The sequence below is a fragment of the Rhineura floridana genome, chromosome 2, assembly GCF_030035675.1.
Source record: "Rhineura floridana isolate rRhiFlo1 chromosome 2, rRhiFlo1.hap2, whole genome shotgun sequence".
NCBI lineage: Eukaryota > Metazoa > Chordata > Lepidosauria > Squamata > Rhineuridae > Rhineura > Rhineura floridana.
In genome coordinates this window covers 186,313,311-186,335,181 of record NC_084481.1, presented here as the reverse complement: position 1 = coordinate 186,335,181, position 21,871 = coordinate 186,313,311, and the positions used below count along the sequence as shown (strand labels likewise).

At 41.9% G+C, this 21,871-nt stretch overlaps 1 protein-coding gene across 6 annotated transcripts in view; it reads right to left on the bottom strand.

The window, feature by feature from the left end:
• Nucleotides 1-21,871, bottom strand: part of PRORP (protein only RNase P catalytic subunit) — a 96,541-nt gene that overhangs the window by 28,181 nt on the left and 46,489 nt on the right. The window contains exons 8-10 of one of the 6 annotated variants that reach the window (XR_009760715.1): nucleotides 21,084-21,213; nucleotides 18,120-18,177; nucleotides 17,669-17,701 (exon numbers count right to left, since the gene is read on the bottom strand). The exons of 4 other annotated variants lie outside the window; for them this stretch is intronic. Coding sequence is in view for 1 of the 2 variants with exons in the window: in XM_061611644.1 (XP_061467628.1) it covers nucleotides 21,194-21,213 (20 nt within the window). In the remaining variant the exon portion in view is untranslated. Of the gene's footprint in view, nucleotides 1-17,668; nucleotides 17,702-18,119; nucleotides 18,178-21,037; nucleotides 21,214-21,871 lie in introns of those variants that run through there. One more of the 6 variants, XM_061611644.1, reaches the window with a different exon arrangement.

Here is a 21,871-nt window from a genome sequence, read left to right as displayed (position 1 = left end):
TTATTTTATGCAGGTTTCTTCCATTTCACAGTCTTACTTGATTTACATCTGGGGCACACTGTGCCTGGCAACAGCTAATCTAGTTCTCTACTTTATCATGCCAACAAATAAGAAAAGTGTATTTCAGATTACAATCCAGAATGCAGTATTCCAGAATCCTCCGCCAGCCCATTCCCCCATTTTTTTCCAATTCCCAAAGAATAAACAATGTAACATTGTGTATGAATCCAAAGAGCCACTTTAAGCACATCAAAGGGCTTATCTGCACCCCAGAGGATGTTGTCTTTGAAGAGCAGACCCCACCCATCCCTATCACACACTGTTTTTGAAACTCCTCTCAGTAGGAGGGTGAAGAATAGTGAGGAAACAAGGCCAAAGCCCCTTTGGGAACACAGAAGTTGTTATGCAGTTCTTCAAACCTGCCCTATAGCTGGGACAAGTATAGGGAGATGAGAATAAGAATACTTTGTGGTATTTATAAAACACAGCAACAGCTCAGTCGAGCAAGACAAAAACATCCACACCTTAAGGCTATAATTTAGAATAAACCTGCAGGACTGGCGATTAAGTATTATTATTCTTTTATCCAGCACTTTCAAAATGCAAATGCTGCACAATCTTTCCTATCAAATCAGAATTTTTGGTGTCTAAAAGTTCTCCATTTCTAGATTTAGTTATTTTTAAACAGAATCCAATTAATTAGTTTTAAATCAATTTGGACATTTACATGGAGAATCAATTTAGTAATTAATTTAGAAGCAATTGACTGAGGGAAATGAGAATAAATTGATGGATATTTCAATGGAGATAACAACTACAGACAACCACAGACAACATTGGTCATGGACGTTCTGAAGAAAAAGGTTACAACTACAAAACAAAACCACTAGTATGTCCAAATGCCAGAGACATTATAAGGGAAGAATGCAAAAAGACAATACCTCTAGTTAGAGAGAAAGACCTCAATAGATGACTGACGAAACTCTTAAAATGGTTAAAGAAAGAAAGCAAGAAAGCAAAAGGAGATAGAAACATGGTCAGAATCCTAAATGCAATAATACAGCAACTTGTACGAAGGGACAAAGAGAACTATGTAATAAATAAACAAAAATAAACTATTACAATAGCTATTGTATACAAATATAAGAGGATGATAAAAAAGGTAGAACAAGAGCCCTATTCCAAAAGAATAGAGAAATTAAAGGGAAATTCAAATCAAGAGTAGGGAGGTTGAATAATCAATAGGGGAACACACTGACAGATCGAGATGAAATAAAAGGAAGATGGAAGCAATACACTGAAGAACTATATAAAAGAGATGCCAGGATGACAGATTCATTCATGGAGGAACCGCATGATGAAGAACCAGAAATTTTAGAATGTGAGGTGAAAGCTGCTCTTACAATACTTGGAAGAAACAAAGCACCAGGAACAGATGGCATACCAATAGAGTTGCTACAAGCTACTGACACTGAATCTATCCAAATTTTGACAAAAATTTGTCAAGAAATATGGAAAACTAAACAATGGCCCACAAACTGGAAGAGTTCAATATATATCCCAATTCCAAACAAAGGGGATCAAGAAGGAATGCAGTAATTATAGAACTATTGCCTTAATATCCCATGCAAGTAAAGTAATGTTCAAGATTCTACAACAAAGGCTCTTGCCATATATGGAACGAGAAATGCCAGATGTCCAAGCTGGATTCAGAAAGGGAAGAGGTAGCAGAGATCATACCACAAGCGTATGTTGGATACTGGAACAGACGAAGGAATTTCGGAAGAAAATCACCCTGTGCTTTATCTGCTGCCACCGGAGTCACCACCAAAGGGGGTTGCCCCTTGGGGAGCCCCTTAGGAAGTCCCAAGGGCGAGGGTGCTACCCCCTTCTATTACCTTTTCTTTTTTCTTTTTCTTTTTAATTTGTTTTATTTTAAACCAATCTAGAGGAGACTGGTGTGGGGAGGGTGTGTGTTGCATGTGTAGTTCCTGCACAGGATGGGAACCTGTGCAGTGAACTGAATGATAGGAGAAAGTCGCCAGATGCCTTCAGAGTGAGAGTCTCTAACTGGCAGAAGGCTGGCCCTCCCTAGGTGTGAGACAGGAGGGGGAGTAGATGGGCCCTGTGTGAAAAAGTTTGAATAGGTATGACTGTTCCCAATTCTTGCAGAAGCCTACTGGGATTGGCTCTGGCAGACTTTGTTGGTGGGCTCGTGTTGGGTCCATATCAGGTGTTTAGGAGGAGTTTTAGTATGGAGGAACATAGGTGATGCCACCTCTATTTCAGTGATTATGGGCGGAGAGAAATATAGCCATGGGGAGGTGGTGAATTACCACAGAAGACGAGGGCAAGGCTATCTGTGCCTTGTTCCTTGCTGCCACTCCTCTCATGAATGGGTTCCTCGTTGCTCATCTGCTGTGCCCACTGGCCTGTGTGTGTTGTTGTTTAATGCCAGATCGTGCACAGTAAGACCACTCTCATCCATGATTTGATTGTGGATGAAGGTGCTGATTTGGTGTGCATTACCGAGACCTGGGTGGGTGAGCTTGGAGGAGTTGATCTGACCCAACTTTGCCCACCTGGATACTCGGTGCAAAACCAGCACAGGCTGCAGGGATGGAGAGGGGGAGGAGTTGCTGTGGTCTACAGAACTTCCATCTCTGTCACCAGGAAACCACTCTGTTTTGGAGCTGGCTGTGCGGGTCTGCACCTGGTGTCAGGCCGAGGAGACAGTAAACTAGGGTTGCTGCTGGTGTACCATCCACCCTGCTGCCCGGCAGCTCCCTGACCGAGCTGGCGGAGGCCATCTCGGCTGTGGTTTTGGAGGAGCCCAGAATGATAGTGCTGAGTGATTTCAATGTCCATGCTGAGGCTGCCTCTAGTGTTCTGGCTTGGAACTTCATGGCCTCCATGACGACCATGTGCCTGTCTCAAGTTGTTACTGGTCCAACACATAGGGCAGGGCACACCTTCGACTTGGTTTTTGCTCCAGATGGAGGAAGGGGTGGTCTGGAGATAGGGGGAGTGGATGTCACCCCATTGTCATGGTCAGATCACTTCCTGGTGAAGTTTAGACTTATGGCTCTGATCCTTCCCTGCAGGGGTGGTGGACAGATTAAGAGGTCTGCCCCTGGAGACTAATGGAATCAACAGGATTCCAGAATGCCCTGGGGGAGTTCCCAGTAGATAGAGCAGGTGTCCCTGTTGAAGCCCTTGTCACACTGTGAAATGGCGAGGAGTGTCAGGCACTTGACACAGTTGCCCCTGAGTGCCCCCTCCGGCATTGTAGAGCCCGGTTTGCACCTTGGTACACCAATGAGCTAGGGGCAATGAAACAGGCTGGACAACAGCTAGAGTGCAAGTAGCAAAAGACGTGCTGTGAGGCTGATTGGGCATGAGTAAAACATCATAACCGTGCCTACTGTGTGGTGGTGAGGGCAGCGAAGAAGGCCCACTTCTCTGCCTCCATTGCATCCTCAAGTAGCCGTCCGGTGGAGCTTTTCCATATTGTCAGGGGTCTGTTGACATCAACTCCAGGAAATGGGAGTTTTAGATCCTTCGGAGGCCCACTGTGAATTGTTTGCAAGGCACTTTGAGGGTAAAGTTGCTCGCCTCTGTAGCAGTCTTGATGCCCCATCCACATCTACTGTAGTCCCCAATGAGGTGTCCAGTGCAACGTCTGCTGCAACTTCTTGAGAACAGTTTCAGTTGATGCATCCTGATGACATAGGTGCTTGCGATGATGTGGCCAGCAACGTGTCCTCTTGACCCTTGCCCTTCTTGGCTTATTAAAGCTTGCAGAGGGAGGTCTGACCGAGTGGATCCAGGGTGTGGTCAATTCATCATTGCGGGAGGGAGTGGTTCCAGCCACCTTGAAAAAGACAGTGATCTGACCACTCCTGAAAAAGCCCACTCTGGACCCATTGGTGTGTGACAACTACCGACTGGTTGCAAATACCCCCTTTTTAGGGAAAGTGATTGAGAGGGTTGTGGCGCAGCAATTGCAAGTACTCTTGGATGAAACAGATTATCTTGACCCATCCCAGTCTGGGTTCAGACCTGGTTATGGGACTGAATCGGCATTGGTTGCCCTTATGGATGAACTTTATTAGGAGAAGGACAGGGGGAGTGTGACCCTGTTATTCTTACTTGATCTCTCAGCAGCTTTTGATACCATTGACCGTGGTATCCTTCTGGGCCAACTTGGTGAGATGGGTATTGGAGGCACTGTTTTACAGTGGTTCTGATCCTATCTCCAGGGTCGCTCTCAGAGAATAGCATTGGGTGACTGTCTTTCAGCCCCCTGGAAGCTGTGCTGTGGGGTGCCGCAGGGTACCATCTTGTCCCCCATGCTGTTTAACATCTATATGAAGCCCTTGGGAGCAGTCATCAGGAGCTTTGGGGCAAGGTGTCAGCAGTATGCTGATGATACCCAGCTCTATTTATCCATAACATCTGAATCAGGAGAGGCCATGCAAGCCCTGGGCCACTGCTTGGACACAGTGGTGGGCTGGATGAGGGCCAATAAACTGAGTCTGAATCCTAGCAAGACGGAGGCACTGTGGGTTGGTAGTTCCTGAGTTTGAATAATTGGTCAGTTGCCTGCTTTGGATGGGGTCGTACTCCCTCTGAAAGAGCAGGTCTGTAGTCTGGGGGTGCTCCTGGATCCATCTTTGTCACTAGAGGTCCAGGTGATCTCAGTGGCTAGGAGTGCCTTTTACCAGCTTCAGCTGGTAAGACAGCTACGGCCGTTTCTGGACCGGGATAGCCTGACCACTGTTGTCCATGTACTGGTAACCTCCAGGCTGGATTACTGTAATGCACTCTATGTGGGGCTGCCCTTGAGGTTGGTCCGGAAGCTGCAGCTGCTGCAAAATGTGGCGGTGAGACTGCTCACTGGGGCAGGGTATCACCAACATGTAACCTGCTGCTGAAAGAACTGCACTGGCTGCCCATTTGCTGCCGGGCTAAGTTCAAGGTTCTAGTTTTGGTGTACAAAGCCTATACAGCTTGGGACCAGGATACCTGAAAGACCGTCTTACTCCTTATATACCCAGTTGATCTCTGTGCTCTGCAGGTGAGGGCCTCCTGCAGATACCATCTTATCAGGAGGTTCGTTCTGCACAATATAGGAAACGGACCTTTAGTGTGGCGGCACCTACCCTGTGGAATTCCTTCCCCTTGAATATTAGGCAGGAACCATCTCTGCTATCTTTTTGGCTCCTTTTGAAGATAGTCCTCTTTCAACAAGCCTTTTAAGTTGAGATCTATCCCAGTCTGATTCTGTGTTAGAATTGCTTGTTAATATGTTTTTTTTAATAATATGGTTTTAACCCTTTTTTAAAGATGCTTTTAAAGCTTTTTTTAAAAAAATGTTTTTAACATTGTTTTGTTTTAATGTATTTTAACATCTGTTTTTATGATGTTTTAAAGTGTTTGTACCATTTCTGTTTGACGCCCTGGGCTCCTGCTGGGAGGAAGGGTGGGATATAAATAAAATAATAATTAAGTAAATAAATAAATAAGTTGTATTTGACTTGAAGGCACATAACGACAACATGTCAAAATGACACAGGGATGCAAGCACACTACTCACACACTCCTTAAACTCACAACCACAAGAATCACAAAATTTCAACACTTCTTGCACTCAGGTCCTGCTTGTGGGCTTCCCCCAGGCACCTGGTTGGCCACTGTGAGAACAGGATGCTGGACTAGATGGGCCACTGGCCTGATCCAGCAGGCTCTTCTTATGTTCTTATGTTCAACTGAAGGCCAAAAGAGCCCAAGCAAATATTGGACTGCTTCAAGTAAGGCAGGAAAACAAACTGACACGCTAAGGGAGGGGTGACTCTGAGATTCTGTTGGAGTGATGACAGTTTTCCTGCCTCAAGCAGCTGGAGGAACACAGTCCCACTTGGCAATGACCTAGTGTCCCCTCAGAAACACCTTTCAGGTAAGAACCAATGGTTCCTTCCAGCCACTACTTGACAACTGTTTTGAGAATATTTTCTAAGCCAGCTTACTGTAAAATGGCTGCTTATGTATTGTCCAAAAAAAGTGCAGCACAAAAGAAAAACAAAAAGATAATACTGATCTGTATATGCTAATATATATTTATAGAGAGATAGAGGGAGAGAAAGATATACAAATTTAGAAATAATTACTATACTTTTATACATAACACACAAAACATCCCACCATAGCAGGGAAGACTGACGAACTCACCTACAAGTTACACTAATGAATAACTTTGAAACTCGGACAGCTTCAAAAGGGGATTAGAAAAATTCATGGACGATAAGGCTATCAAAAGCTACTAGTCATGATGGCTACATATTGCCTCCAGAATCAGAGGCACTATGCCTCTGAATACCAGTTGCTGATGAGCACAGGCAGGGAGAGTGCTGTTGTGCACATGTTCGGTTTGTGGGCTTTCCATAGGCATTTGGATGGTGTCTGAGAACTGACTGCTGGGCTAGATAGGCCTTTGGTCTGATCCAGCAGGATTTTGAACTATGCCTTAGTGTGGCATGCGACTATGGCCACAGGGTTTACATTAGTGGAATGTGTATAGCTTCCAAAATTAAACTGATGTAGATGCTGGTTAATGTGGTTTGTTCAACTATAATTACTGTATAGAAATAAGCTTAAACATATATTAGCACCAGATATCTTGTCATTAACAACACTTACTAATTATAAACAATTTAGGGAAACCATGATGTTTTCTGGTTTGAACCAGTTTGACTGAAGTTGTTCCAGTTTTGCTTGGCTTCAGGCCAATAACAATTCAATAACCAGACCAGCACACTTCAAATCACTTTCATCCTGGTTCACATGGTGAACTATAAGTTCACAACATAATGCTAATTTGTATATGCTACACATTTATCTTAGTATTAGAAGTTTAAGCACACTATACAGGAAAGGCCTACAATCTACACAAAAAGTTGTATTCCTTCTTCTCTCTCCTCTATTATATCAGTAGTTCACTAACTTTTTTCCTCATGGACCACTTGAAGATTGCTGAAAGTCTTAGCAAACCTCTTAATGATTTTTCTGCCTGCTGTAGCAATTGTAATTCCACAGAATTCAAATTTTAATACAATACAAGAAATAAATGAAGCAATAAAAATACACTTAAAATCAATATGAATTTTTAATGTAATAGATTATTTGTTTTCCCATCTTCAGTCACAAATCCACAGACATTCCGCAACCACCTGAATGAAGCTCGCAGACCACTGGTGGTCCACCAACCACAGTTTGGGTACCCCTGGAATACATGGAAAAACCATGTGTTGAACATAAATTATTTGGTTTTAAAAGATGTAATAACATTTTAAATGTATGGGTTTTTCCAAGTACTCTTGGCTTTCTTAAATACCTCAGACCTCACTCTGGAATGTTCTTCAGGGGCAGCCAACACAGTGTCCTCCAGATGTTTGGAGTGTAACTCCCACTAGCTCCAGCCAGCATGCCCAAAGAATATAAGAGCCTTCCTGGATCAGGCCAAGGGCTGATCTAGGCCAGCATTCTGTTCTCACAGTGGCCAATCCGATGTCTATGGGAAGCCCATTAGCAGTACATAAAGGATTGTGGGAGTTATAATCCAATAACACCTGGAGGGTCACAGGTTGGCTACTCCTGCATCTTCTTGGAGTCTGTACACCAGGAGGCCTGCTACTCTACACTGCCTGACACCGAAAGAACATGTGCATTTTAAAGCACTATCACTTAGGAATCTTTTCCTCATTACTACTTTTCAAGAGTTATGCTTTTCCAGGTTGAGTAAGGAACAATACAAAGTTGGAAACAAACCCATAATAATAGTATGTATTCCTACCTTCCTGTTTCCCACCCACATACCCTCAGCCCCAGGCATCACAAAGCAGGGCCTAATATTCAAGGCAAACATTCCTGTCCATTTCTTCTGATGTAAAAAAAGGCAAGCATTCTTGGCAATCTGTGACTTTATCAGTTTCTTTTAAAAGATAACATATTGCATTTCAGTGCCGGGCACATGTCCTATTAAGCAAACTCTTTAATGGAAAATCCATTTGAGGACTGGGGTCTTGGACAGAAAAGGACACCAAATACAGGCATAGGTTTCCAGCAACATGAACACAGAATAAAACTAGGTGCCCATCTATTAACTCCTGTCCCTCACCCACAAAAGTCCTTCCCTCTAAACTGCAGGAAGTTCCTTGATATAGCTGTCACCTGTTCAGGACTGGCTTGTGTCGACTGAAAGGAGCACAGCCATGCCCCTTTTACTCCAGCACCCTGCTGCTCAGCTTGAAGCTGACGACCAGTTGAGGATTCAGCTGCAAGGGGCATGGCAGGCTCGAAGAGAGGAGGAAAATGGCTGTGCTCCTTCCCTTCTCAGGGAAGACTCCCAGCACCCCACTACTTGGTTTGGAACTGGGAATTGGCTGAGGCTTAAGCTGATCTCTGGCTCTCAACCAAGCAACAAGTTGGCTTCAGAGGCAGAGGACAAAAGTGCTTTCTGTGAAGCCACCTTGGCAAACCTGCACATGTGCCAACTCTCAGGTAGGATCCATTCAGGGGTCGGAGGGTTAAACAGAGATCATAGTGACTCCTATTTTTATGCAAAGGCAGGCAGACCATACCATATCCTTCCACCACCTCCTGTATAGGCCTCCACGATATCCACACACTGGAATTCCACTATTCAGATACAGAAAGTGATGGTTCTTTGACTTTGGAAACAAAGCTTGTACTACAGTTTTGGTTTTTTTAAAACCAAACTCTTCTTCTGAATAGTTTTTTAAGATTATTTTCTGGACTAACAGAGACTATCAACAAACAGATCAGGTTCCTTTCCAGTTCAGGGGTGGAGAAAGAAAACATTTGATGTGGTGGTGTTTTATTCAGGTCTGGTTAGGCTGTATTTATAAAACTGAAACTCAAAAGATTAATTTTAGATTATAAATCTGTGTCTGATCCATTTTTCCATTATCTGGCTTTAAAAGTGTTCCAACAATACTGAAAGGGGCTTTTTTTGTGGGTGAGCACACATGCTATTAGGGGAAACACCACCAAACAAATCTTGATCTAGGATTCTGTATTTAAGCCAGAGCCTTTAATGAAATTTCCTGAATCTATATGCACAAATAATGTAATAACTTGCAATCTAGAGAGGAATACTTCTATTAAACTTGCTATTATTTATAAAATGATTCTGATCTGAGCATGGGAAATATTTTAACGAGCATTCAATAATAAACTCTTGTTGGCATTGTCCAAGAAATTAACCCAAAAAACCCAGGTTTGGTGAGTTACGATACAGACGGATCAGTTTGTAGATGTATGATTGCCTCTTATATTATACACCCACCAGAGTGGATGTATACTATACCCAGCATGGATTTTTCACATTCCGCAATGTTACAATTAAAATACCCCCATGCCATTCTGATGCTTCCCATAAGCTCATGTCAAAACAAAACCTTACAAAACTTATAGTCCTGAACTCAGAAACGCTTGCTTAACAACCCTCTCAATGTTCATGGTGCTACACAAAACAGTCAGAGAGAATAGAGAGTTCAAAGTCTAAAAAGAGAGAAAAAAACCCCGCAGCCCTTTTGGACTTTTTTCTGTTAGAGTTCTCATGATCTGTTGAAATTCATTAAAAATCAGCCATGCTCACAGAGGACCTGTAATCCTATTACTGACCTTGCCCCATACTCTGACCTTCATCTTCTGCAGTTTAAAAGTTAAAAAAAATGCCTGGCTGATTTTTAATTAAGAAATCTTGCATTGAACTGAATAATAGTGTTGGGCATGCTCTGATTGAAGGTCTGTGAGGGAAACAGGGCATCTCCTAGTACCTCTCAGCACCCTTCACTAACTACACTTCCCAGGATTCTTTGAGAGAAGCCATGACTGGCCAAAGTGAAACAAAGGCTTTGTATGGATGTGGCTAGGCACAGCTTTGGTTTACATTTGGGTGGGAGGCTACATGTGCCTGCTGTAGAATAAAAATTTCGGGGAAACGCTGAAAAACAGTGATACTGTTCACAATGTCTTCCTTTGGGAAGAAAAGGGGCTTCTCCTCTGCCCAGTGCCCACCTACCCGATCTCCTCCCTTCCCCTCCCCTGGGTTAGTATTAGGCTACGACCTGGGAGACCAGGGTTTGAATCCCCACACAGCCATGAAGCTCACTGTGTGACCTTGGGCTAGTCACTGCCTCTCAGCCTCAGAGGAAGGCAATGGTAAACCACCTCTGAATACCGCTTACCATGAAAACCCTATTCGTACGGTCGCCATAAGTTGGGATCGACTTGAAGGCAGTCTATTTCAATTTTCAAACATGATTGCACAGAAATAAATCCCATTGAACTCAGAAAGTATGAAAATGATCAAACCCACCCTCCCTTCTCCCCCTTCCTATCCCATCCCTCCCCCTTCCTTTGTCCCTCCCCCATCCCCATCTCCTTCCAATCCCCTCCTCCCCCTCCCCTTCCTCCTCCTCATGGCCAGTTTTAGCTATCTTAAGCATGATTGCACAGGAGTAAATACCATTAAACTCTATAAGCATGCAAATGATCAAACCTGCGCTCTCCTCTACCTTCCTTTGCCCCCCACCACTCAGCTCCTTCACCTTTCACCTTTCCCTCCTCCTCCATGGTTAGTTTTACCTATCCTAAGCATGTTTGCACGGGAGTAAATCCCACTGAACTCAATAAACATTTAAATGACCAAACCTGTCCTTCTCCTCCCATTCCCCTCCTGCCTGCTCCCATCCCCTTCCTCCCCTCCCTCCTCCTCCCTCCCCATTCCCTGTGGTCAGTTTCACCTATCCTAAGCATGATTGCAGGGGAGTAGATCCCACTGAACTCAATAAGCATGCAAATGATCAATCCATTCTCAGCAAACTTGCACAGGATCCCATTGCTTATCTCCCGGATTAAAAAGCAGAGAAATTCACTAATAGGCAAAAAACCTTGTGGTTTAAGAATGTACCTATAGCCCACAGATATTTCTAACAAACTTTAAAAAGCAGGGAAATTGGGCAGCTATAGTGAATGCACCAGGGGAGCAGGAGACCTGACCTCCTCTTTGAGATATTGGACTGCCGTATAAATTTGTCAAAATGCAAACCCAATTTGGGTTGGTCTTTCATAGTCCAATCCACTTCCTCTGAACATATGGTGAGTGATGGCAACACCTGCAAGCAGCTTTCCTTCCACTTTCTGTATGCGTCCTTCACATATTCTCAACCTTTGACAAAGTGCCCCATGATATTCTCATTTTTATTTTATTTTTATATTCTGATTAGCAAGCTAGCTAAATGTGGGCTGGATGGAACAACCATCAGGTGGATCTATAGCTGGCTACAGAATCATACTCAAAAAGTGCTTATCAATGGTTCCTTCTCAAACTGGGGGGAGGTAACGAGCGGGGTACCCCAGGGCTCAGTCCTGGGTCTTCAACATTTATATTAATGACTTGGGTCAGGAGATGCAGGGAATGCTTATTAAAGTGCAAATGATACAAAATTGGGAGGGACAGCTAATACCCTGGAGGGCAGAAACAAAATTCACAGGGATCTTTATGGGCTGGAGCATTGGGCTGAAAACAACAGAATGAAATTTAACAGGGATAAGTGCAAAGTTCTACAACTTGGAAAAACAAAGCAAATGCATAGTCAAATCAAATCAAGGTTTATTACGGTCAAAGACCCATAGCAAACATATAAAATACAATTTACAAATATAAAATGGTACAGTAGATAAAATGGAATAAGACTAAGGGAAAATGAAGTTGAAATAAAATAGAATCTACAGGAAAAATTTAATCGGAATGTTTTAACCTCTTAAGTTGTGCTGCGTAGACAAATTTGGCCACGGACCTCGTTAGGGACTTATTTGAACCTTCCAGAAAACAGAGAAGCAGGCTTTCAGGAGATTTAGTTGGATATTTATTTATAATTGAGATAATGTATTTATCACGTTCTTGTGAGTATAGTGGGCAAACAAAAAAGACGTGTGAGAGGGTTTCCAGATCTCCCATTTTGCATGGGCAAAAATGCTGATCGTACAAATGCATAGTTATAAAATGGGGAACACTTGGCTCAGCAATACTACCTGCGGGAAGGACCTTAGGGTTGTTGTTGATCACAAGCTGAATATGAGTGAACAGTGTGATGTGGCTGCAAAAAAGGCAAATGCTATTTCAGGCTGCATTAACAGAAGTATAGTTTCCTAATCAGGTGAAGTATTGGTTGCCCTCTGTTCGGCACTGATTAGGCCTCTTTGGGGGTGATGAAGAACCAGCAAATTCTACAACACTCCTAGGTGCAGTTACTCCTATTTCACTCTTGTTCCTTTTCTGGGAGTTTTCTGGTTTCTTAGAACAAAAAGACTATGTGAACATTAAGATATCTGAAAGAAATCATTAGGTACATATGGAGAGATCTGAGCTACTGAAAACAAGTGTTATCACCTGCTACCAAAACTGAAGAGGTAAAGCATCTCTATAGATGCTTTAAATTTCCCAGTATGCAGCATGACCAGTATACAGTCTAAAGGAGTTATCAGTGAAAATAACTTACAAATTCGTGTTGTAGAGACAGAAAGTTGAGAGCGCTTGAATATAAAATAGAGAACATATCTCAGTACTGATCTTTGTTCTGAAATGTAGAAACACGAACAAAGCTATAAATTCAGAGTAACTGCATTAAAATTCAGTGTTAACGCAATGTTTAGAGTTATACACATAGCCTTCTCTCCTTCACCTACGAAGTGAGATCTGAAGTTTCTGATTCTGGTTAATGGCAAACCACAGTTTGCTGTTCTGTTAGAATCTGGCAAACTATGGATTGTTAAACCATTTGTTGTTGTTATGTGCATTCAGGTTGATTATGATTTATGGCAACCCTATGAATCAGTGACCACCAATAGCATCTGTCATGAACCACCCTGTTCAGATCCTGTAAATTCAGGTCTGTGGCTTCCTTTATGGAATCAATCCATCTCTTGTTTGGCCTTCCTCTTTTTCTACTTCCTTCTGTTTTTCCCAGTGTTATGGTCTTTTCTAGTGAATTGTGTCTTCTCATTAAGTGTCCAAAGTGTTATAACCTCAGTTTCATCATTTTAGCTTCTAGTGATAGTTCTGGTTTAATTTGTTCTAACACCCAATTATTTGTCTTTTTCGCAGTCCATGGTATGAAAAAGCTCTCCTCCAACAACACATTTCAAAGGAGTTGATTTTTCTCTTACCCGCTTTTTTCACTGTCCCACGTTCACATCCATACATAGCGATCAGGAATACCATGGTCTGAATGATCGTGACTTTAGTCTTCAGTGATACATCTTTGCATTGGAGGACCTTTTCTAGTTCTCTTATAGCTGCCCTCCCCAGTCCTTGCCTTCTTCTCATTTCTTGACTATTGTCTCCATTTTGGTTAATGACTGTGGCAAGGTATTGACAATCTTTGTCAAGTTCAATGTCCTCATTGTCAACTGTAAAGTTACATAAATCTTCTGTTGTCATTACTTTAGTCTTCTTGACGTTCAGCCGTAGTCCTGCTTTTGTGCTTTCCTCTTTAACATTGATCAGCATTTGTTTAAGATCATTACTGGTTTCTGTTAGTAGTATGGTATTTTCTGCATATTTTAAATTACTGATATTTCTCCCTCCAATTTTCACACCTCCTTCAACTTGGTTCAATCCGGGTTTCCGTATGATATGTTCTGCATATAGATTAAACAAATAGGGTGATAATATACACCCCTGTCTCACACCCTTTCTGATTGGGAACCAATTGGTTTCTCCATATTCTGTCCTTACAGTAGCCTCTTGTCCAGGTTGCACATCAGGACAATCAGACGCTGTGGCACCCCCATTTCTTTTAAAGCATTCCATAGCTTTTCATGATCTAGATCAGCCCTTCCCAACCAGTGTGCCTCCAGATGTTGTTGGGCCACAACTCCCATCAGCCTCAGCCATTGGCAATGCTGGCTGAGGCTGATGGGAGTTGTGGTCCAACAACATCTGGAGACACACTGGTTGGGAAAGGCTGATCTAGATAATCAAAGGCTTTGCTGTAATCTATAAAGCACAGGCCGATTTCCTTCTGAAATTCCTTGGTCTGTTCCATTATCCAAAGTATGTTTGTGATATGATCTCTGGTGCCTCTTCCCTTTCTAACTCCAGCTTGGACATCTGACATTTCTCGCTCCATCTATGGTAAGAGCCTTTGTTGTAGAATCTTGAGCATTACTTTATTTGCATCGGATATTAAGGCATTAGTTCGATAATTACTGCATTCCCTGGGATCCCCTTTCTTTGGAATTGGGATGTATATATGTATAAATTAAATGTATATGTATAAATTAAATAATAAATAAATAAATAAATAAAATTGAATGCTTCCCGTCTGTGGGCCATTGTTTAGTTTTCCATATTTGTTGACAACATTTTGTCAAAATTTGGACAAATTCTGTCTCAGTAGTTTGTAGTAATTCTATTGGTATGCCATCTGTTCCTGGTGATTTGTTTCTTCCAAGTATTTTAAGAGCAGCTTTCAACTCACATTCTAAAATTACTGGTTCTTCATCATACAGTTCCTCCATGAATGAAACCATAGTTTGCCCTTAACCAATATTACAAACCAGTTTGATCCTGGTTTAGTTTAAAGGCAAACTGTAGTTTGTGCAAACCATAGTTGGCTGGATTCAGACAGAATCACAAATTGATTTACCACTAATCATAACTGGAAACATCTATTCCCTTGCATGGGAAGGAAGGGGGAATGGCAGGAAGCAGCATACAAGCTAGTGACTGCTCATGCACATAATGCTGGGCTGTGACTTAGCGTCATGTCTAACAGTCCCAGTGGGCCAGTTTGCACATAACAAGAAACCATGCCCTGTATGTGGAGCTCTCTGCTCTAAGAGGTTATGCTATCTTCCTCTTTATTAGGTTATCTTCCTCAGTATTCCTTACTGAGGAACAAGATTTTGATTCTGTTGCTGCTGAAGGACAAGCTCCTTGAGCTTTTGTCTTTTGCTGATGTTTTCAGATTGAATTTTTTTCAGCTGCAAAAAAGGCAAATGCTATTTTAGGGTGCATTAACAGAAGTGTACTTTCCAAATCGTGTGAAGTATTGGTTCCTCTCTATTCGGCACTGGTTAGGCCTCATCTTGAATACTGCATCCAGTTCTGGTCACCTAACTTTAGGAAGAATGCAGATAAACTGGAACAGGTTCACAGGAGGGCAATGAGGATGATCAGAGGACTGGAAACAAAGCCCTATAAGGAGAGACTGAAAGAACTGGCCATATTTAGTCTTGAGAAGAGAAGACTGAGGGGAGATATGATAGCACTCTTCATGTACTTGAAAGGTTGCCACACAGAGGAGGGCCAGGATCTCTTCTCGATCGTCCCAGAGTACAGGACACAGAATAATGGGCTCAAGTTGCAGGAAGCCAGATTTCAGCTGAACATCAGGAAAAACGTCCTAACTGATAGAGCAGTACGACAATGGAACCAGTTACCAAGGGAGGTGGTGGGCTTTCCAATGCTGGAGGCATTCAAGAGGCCTCCAGTATTGCTTTAATTTGGATTCCTGCATTGAGCAGGGGGTTGGACTTGATGGCCTTATAGGCCCCTTCCAACTCTGCGATTCTATGTTTCTATGGTTTATTCTGTGATTCTAGTTCCTCAGACTCCCTTTCAGCAAAAGCTAGTTCAGGCACAGAGACCTGCTCTCTCTGCAATCTCCTTAGGATCCTTCAGGACTCCTTTGACTCCCTTGTCATCTAAGGGTCCAACCCTCTCCCTAGACGGTCTCCTGCTTTGAATGTATTTAAAGATTTTTTTGTTGGTCTTTATGTTTTTAGTAATGCACTCTTCAAATTCTATTTTAGCATCCTTTATTGCCTGTTTGTGGATGGTTTTTTTTCCAATTTTTGAAGGAAGCCTTCTTGCTGCTAATAGCATCTTTGACTCTGCTCGTTAACCACACATCCTTTTGGCCCTGGTAATACCTTTCCTGATCTGCAGTATACACTCAAGCAGAGCTTCTAATATTGTTTTTAAACAACTCTCAAGCATTTTGGAGTGATCTGACCCTCTTGATTTTGCCTTTCAACTTCCATTTTACCATTCCCCTTATTTAGGGGAAGTCTTTTGAAGGCAAATATCTCTTTTGCAGCCAATGTTACAGTTTTACATTTTCTTTGCAGCTGGCCATTTACATGTATGTTTAATTTATTAGAACCATGATCACTGCTGCCAAATTGGCTTGTCAACCCTTACATCTCTCACCAGGTCCTGGGTGCCACTTAAGATTAAGTCAAGGGTCACTGCCCCTCTGGTTGGTTCCATGACCAACTGTTCTAGGGCACAGTCATTTAGGGTATCTAAAAATATTACCTTTTTGTTGTGATTGGAACACATATGTAGGCAATCTATGTGAGGGTAGCTCACATTACCCATTACTACAACATTTCCTTGTTTAGATGCTTCCTTGATTTCATTCTTCATCTCAAGATCTCCCTGAGCATTTTGATCAGGGGGAATGATAGCACATCCCTAGCACTAAATTACTCTTGGGGCCTGATATCACCACCCACAATGATTCTGTTGCGATTTCTAGCCTGCTGGACTCAGTGTCCTCTTTGACATACAGAGTGACACCACCTCCAGTAAGTCTTTCCCTGTCTTTCCTATAGAGTTTATATAGAGTGTCCCACTGGTTCTCTCCATTCCACCAGGTTTCCGTTATGCCCACTATATCAATGCTGTCCAATAAGACCAAGCACTCCAATTCTTCCATCTTGGTTCAGAGGCTTCCAACATATACATACATGTGTACAGTCTCATTTCAAGTATTGTTGGTGCTTGTGGTTTGACATATGATAATTTTGCATCTCTAAATAACTATCCTGTATCCCTGCACTCACAATGCAAAGTTCTACATCCTTCCCATCTAAATTTTCATCCATTTTCCCCATCTTCATCCCAGCAGGGATGTTTTGTCGTGTTTCCATAAAGGCCACTCTACTTTTCACCTTCTAAAAGCTGATTGGTTTACCAACACCACCCACAACACCCAGGTGGCTAGGTTTCCTTAGAAGATTGTCACTTCTTTCAAAGTCATGATAGCTTTCCCTCATACAAGTCTGCGAGCATCACTTTCTTTTGCCTGCTAGTTCACCACATATGACAAGATCTGATAGATCAATTTAGTGTTCTTTCTACACTGGCGGTCTTGAGCCCCTTTTTGTTTCCTCTGTTAGGTCCAATAACCCAATAAATTTTGTTAATGCTTAATTTGGATCACTGTTCCAACTAACAAATTTATAGCTCAAGATTTTCCCTTGCATGTCTGGCCATTCAGCTCTACGCTACAAAAGTAAGGCAAAGGGACAAGGATGGGAAATAGAAAGATATGCTCCCTTGCTTGTAGAATTATCTCCACAGGGTCATTCCCCCTGCCAGCTCCTCTTGACCAGGGACCAAGGATGTGCAGATATAGCAGCAGTTTACCAAAATTTAATGATTAGGGGCAGGATTCCCAGATCAAGATGGAGTCCCGATAGTCACAGAAGGTCAGAGATTCAGCTTTTCTAATGAAACATTTTCCTCTCCAATGTTTGAGTATATGGTATAAATATTACTAATTACCTGATGGAATATTCTATTCAAAGTGAAATCAAGCTGTGAAAAAAAAGTTTTGCATTGTTAATTTTATTACATACTTAGAGCATTCTGTCTTATTCGTTTGGAATTGCCTATTCTTTTTAAAGTAACAACACAAAGCACAAGTAGGATAAACAAAACTATTATTGGAACTGGAGCAACAGAGAACGTGACCTCTAACATGTTTTCCAGCCACGCCCTAGGATGCACATGTTACGGCTGCAATGAAATCACAAGGTGAAATCCTTACTACCTAGCTATTAAATTAATTAGGAACACTTAAGGAGCACTTTTCACCTTCAGAGCACCTGGTAAACAATATCTCAAATTTAAACATCACATCCTCCTGAACATTATGCCCATGTTGTAGACAGAGAAAAGGATCCAATTCATCAATGACACTAAGCAGAAATTACAGCTATGTGTGTATACACACCTTGAAAGCTGCATGCAGTCTTAGTCATGGCATTTTAAGGGTGCACCAGAACTCAACTCTACAAAAGAAGGAAATCAAAATTATGGACAGGGCTAAAGAGATATGGGAATTTGTGTTTATTTCAAGCATGTCTTTTACCTTCAGGGACCCCCTGGGGTTAACAGAACATATAAAAGCAATACAATTGATCTATATGAAAACTGTAATATGAGAAAGGCTTGAGGGAATAAAAAGTGTTTGCCAAGTTCTGAAAGGATAGTAGTGTGGAGGTCTCCCTGTCTCTGGCATTTTAAAGTCAGGGATCTGATCACAATGTTGGGGAACGTGGGGGAAAACCTCAGAAGATAACCTCCCTGACTAGGCAGCCTGATGTGGGGGAAGGTAATCCAACAGGTACCTGGATCCTAAGAAGTGAAAGACTTTAAAGCCAAACACCAGCACCATGAATTCAACTTGCAAATGGACCAAGAACCAGGGCAGGTTTTTTTTTTTTAATCATAGGTAAAATAAGATCTCTGGTATTCTAAATGAAATGCATTTTCTAGATTGTACATGGGACTGCCTCTGAAGTCAATGTATTGCTATAATTTAGCCTCAAGGGTACCAGAGCAAGGGTAACTATGGTCAAAGGATCTCTGTCTTGGAGCAGCCACAGTCAATGCACCAACCTAAGCTGATAAAAAGCACTCTGAGGTACTGAGGCCACATGAGCCTTTAGTGCCAAAGCTGGATTCATGAGCATTCCCAAATTGGAAACCTGATCCTTTGGGGGAGTGTAGACCCATCCAGAAGAGGGTAAACAACACCTTCCTGGAACAGATGAACCACCCACCAATATTACCCCTATCTTGTCAGGACTGAGTTTATTTGCTGTGTGTCTCCCCTTCTTAGACCGCCTTAATGAGGCTTATTTGCTTTCTGTTCTGCAGTCCTATACCTATTTACATGGAAGTATGCCCCATTGAACTCAATGGGGCCATCTGCACAGAGATGTAAAGGATTATACGTCAGTTTAGCAAATGTTTCCAAATGTTGCATCACCATTTCCTTAATCAATATTTCAAGTTACAGACCTACGCAAAGCTTGACTTGCCAGTCCAGGGTTGTTCTGGATGGATAGGTGATAGTTTCACAGGAAAGAATGTGAATGATATCAGCTGTGTATCCTTATTATGGTATCAGGAATGCCTTTATTTAAATATGTAGTCTTATATATGGAACAACACTGTATTACTAGTGGGAGGTTACTCTTGTTCATATTAACTACAATGCTATTTACAATTTTCATTCAAAGTTTGACCCATACTATCCTAAACTCTTGTACATGTTACTTAAAACCTCCAGCTCTATTTTTTGTTTCACATCTGATTAACACTTACAACAAAATTCAAACCCAAGATCTGCCAAGATGAGAGAGTTTTGAGTTGGTGGATCTTGGGCTTTCCTGGTTGAGCTGGGGCTCTGCCAGGCTTACACTGGTATAAGTCCCTCACCCCAGCAGAGATGAAGATACGTCCCTCATCCCAGTTTAGCCGGGGCTCAGCTGGTGTAACTAAGCAGGTGTAAATCCCAAAACAGGATGTGGGGCAAGGAGATTCTTTACCTATTCCAAACCCTTTTCAGCTCAGTCATATGACTTGGGGCCCAAACCTCAAAACTTGGGCCCACACTCACCTGCAGTATCCCCTTCTGGAGGCTCCTAAACGGAGTTTGTAACAGGGGTACCTTACACCAGCTCCCTGTAGTTAGGATTGCTCTGTTAGCATACTTTTAGTTTCTTCAGAAAAGTAACTCTTAACTGGTATTTTAAAAGCAAACTTTCACTAAGGCAAACTTTGACTAAGAAAAAGTTTACAAAGACAATGCTATTTGAATTATTTATTTTAATATGTCTTTCTAGACTAGTGATTCTCAGTGAGCCGGGGCACACTGGTGCGCCGCAAGAGGTGGCTAGGTGTGCCGCGAATATCATGAAGGTATATTATTATTAAGTTACTTTTATTCATTGTTTAAATATATATTAATATATTTTTAATTTTGTACACGAAGTGCGCCAGAAAATTTTTATATATTTTACAGTGCGCCGCAAACCAAAAAAGTTTGAGAACCACTGTACTAGATCATGCCCGCCCATTAGAAATCATCCCTGAGATATTAAAACAATCTGTATACTTGTGCTTGACAAATGCAGAAGCAGAAACATTTAATTAAATAATATTCTGCTGCTCTTGGCTTTGTCAGTTACTTGTATTTACTTCTAGTTATTTAACAGATACTTAGGCAGGGCTTCAGCAAGGGCCCTTCAATATCAGGGCAGCATACAACAAAACAGTGTTACGAATGCTTAAGGATTACCCCCTAATATAGTTTAAAAGATACAAAGCAGAATAATGCTAATTTTCTACACTGGAGCATTCAGCTAGCCAGTTCCCATTTCCCACTGGAAGTCTAGGCAAATAAAACCACATTTACCTGGCAACAAAAAGTCAACATAAAAGCCCTCCACTGAGGTGTTCAAGAGAATAAGCAGTGTTGCACGCCACTTGACCCCACTTTGAAAAAGGCAGCTAACACACTTTTTCAAGCCTAATTGCTTTTTCGGGGGGGGGATTGTGTAGTGTGGGTGATGCCCATGACAGTTTCTCCAATTTCCAAATATGTCCATGGGTCCCAAAAGGTTGGAAACTGCTGCCTTACATGAACCTTTCAGCTGCTGTTAGGACAAAACATGGCCCCAGGATCCAGTGCAGTATTCCAGCCTAGACAGACTTAATCAAAACTACACAAGGAGAGAGCTACATCTCAGCAATAGGAACTGAACAATCAATAGCTATTAAGGCGCCTTAAAAAATCAAAACAAAAAAACCCGTGTGCCAAGTTTAATCAGATAGCCTCTAGCTCAAATATTATGACAGACAAATGTTTTCCATTTGCTTTTTCCAAACCATTAAGAGTTTTATATACCTCTAAAAATCTTCACTCTGCTCCATTCAAGTATCTTTTGCATCTTTTTATGTTGTTCCGATTAGATGGGGGTGGGTGAAGTCAGGGAGGGGGAAAGTGCTGGCACAGTCTTAACATTTTACCTCATAGCCTAGAACAATACAAAATCATTTTTCAAAAAGCAGTATGAGTGGTGTCTAAATCTTTCTTCCCGCACATATCATGACCTATGCTTCCTTCTTGTGGCCATACTGAGGTACTGGCATTGCCATCTTCGCTTAATTGCTTACTAAGGTTACAATCGTATACACACTCACTTGGGAATAAGTCCCATTGAACTTATTATTGAGTAGACATGCATAGGATTGGGCCACAACATTCACAATCCAATACAGCAGCTTCCTCTATTTTGCCCTCCTATGGCTTTCGGGGGCATGATCAACCCCAAAGGGCAATAACAATCAAACACTTCCTACATCCTCACCTGTGCTGTCATATAAGATTCTTCTAACAATAAAAGGGTTGACAGACCAAAGATCAATCTTTCCTCACTGCATTTTTTTTAATTTGAGGGTTTCATTTAAATACACTAGTAGTCACATCCTAATTAAAGTGAAGGAAGGTTATGGACTTTGTACATTCAATTAACTAATTCACTAATAGGCAAAAAACCTTGCGGTTTAAGAATGTACCTATAGCCAACAGATATTTCTATCAAACTTTACAAAGCAGGAAAATTGGGCAGCTATACTGAATGCACCAGGGGAGCAGGAGACCTGACCTCCTCTCTGAGATATTGTACTGCCCTA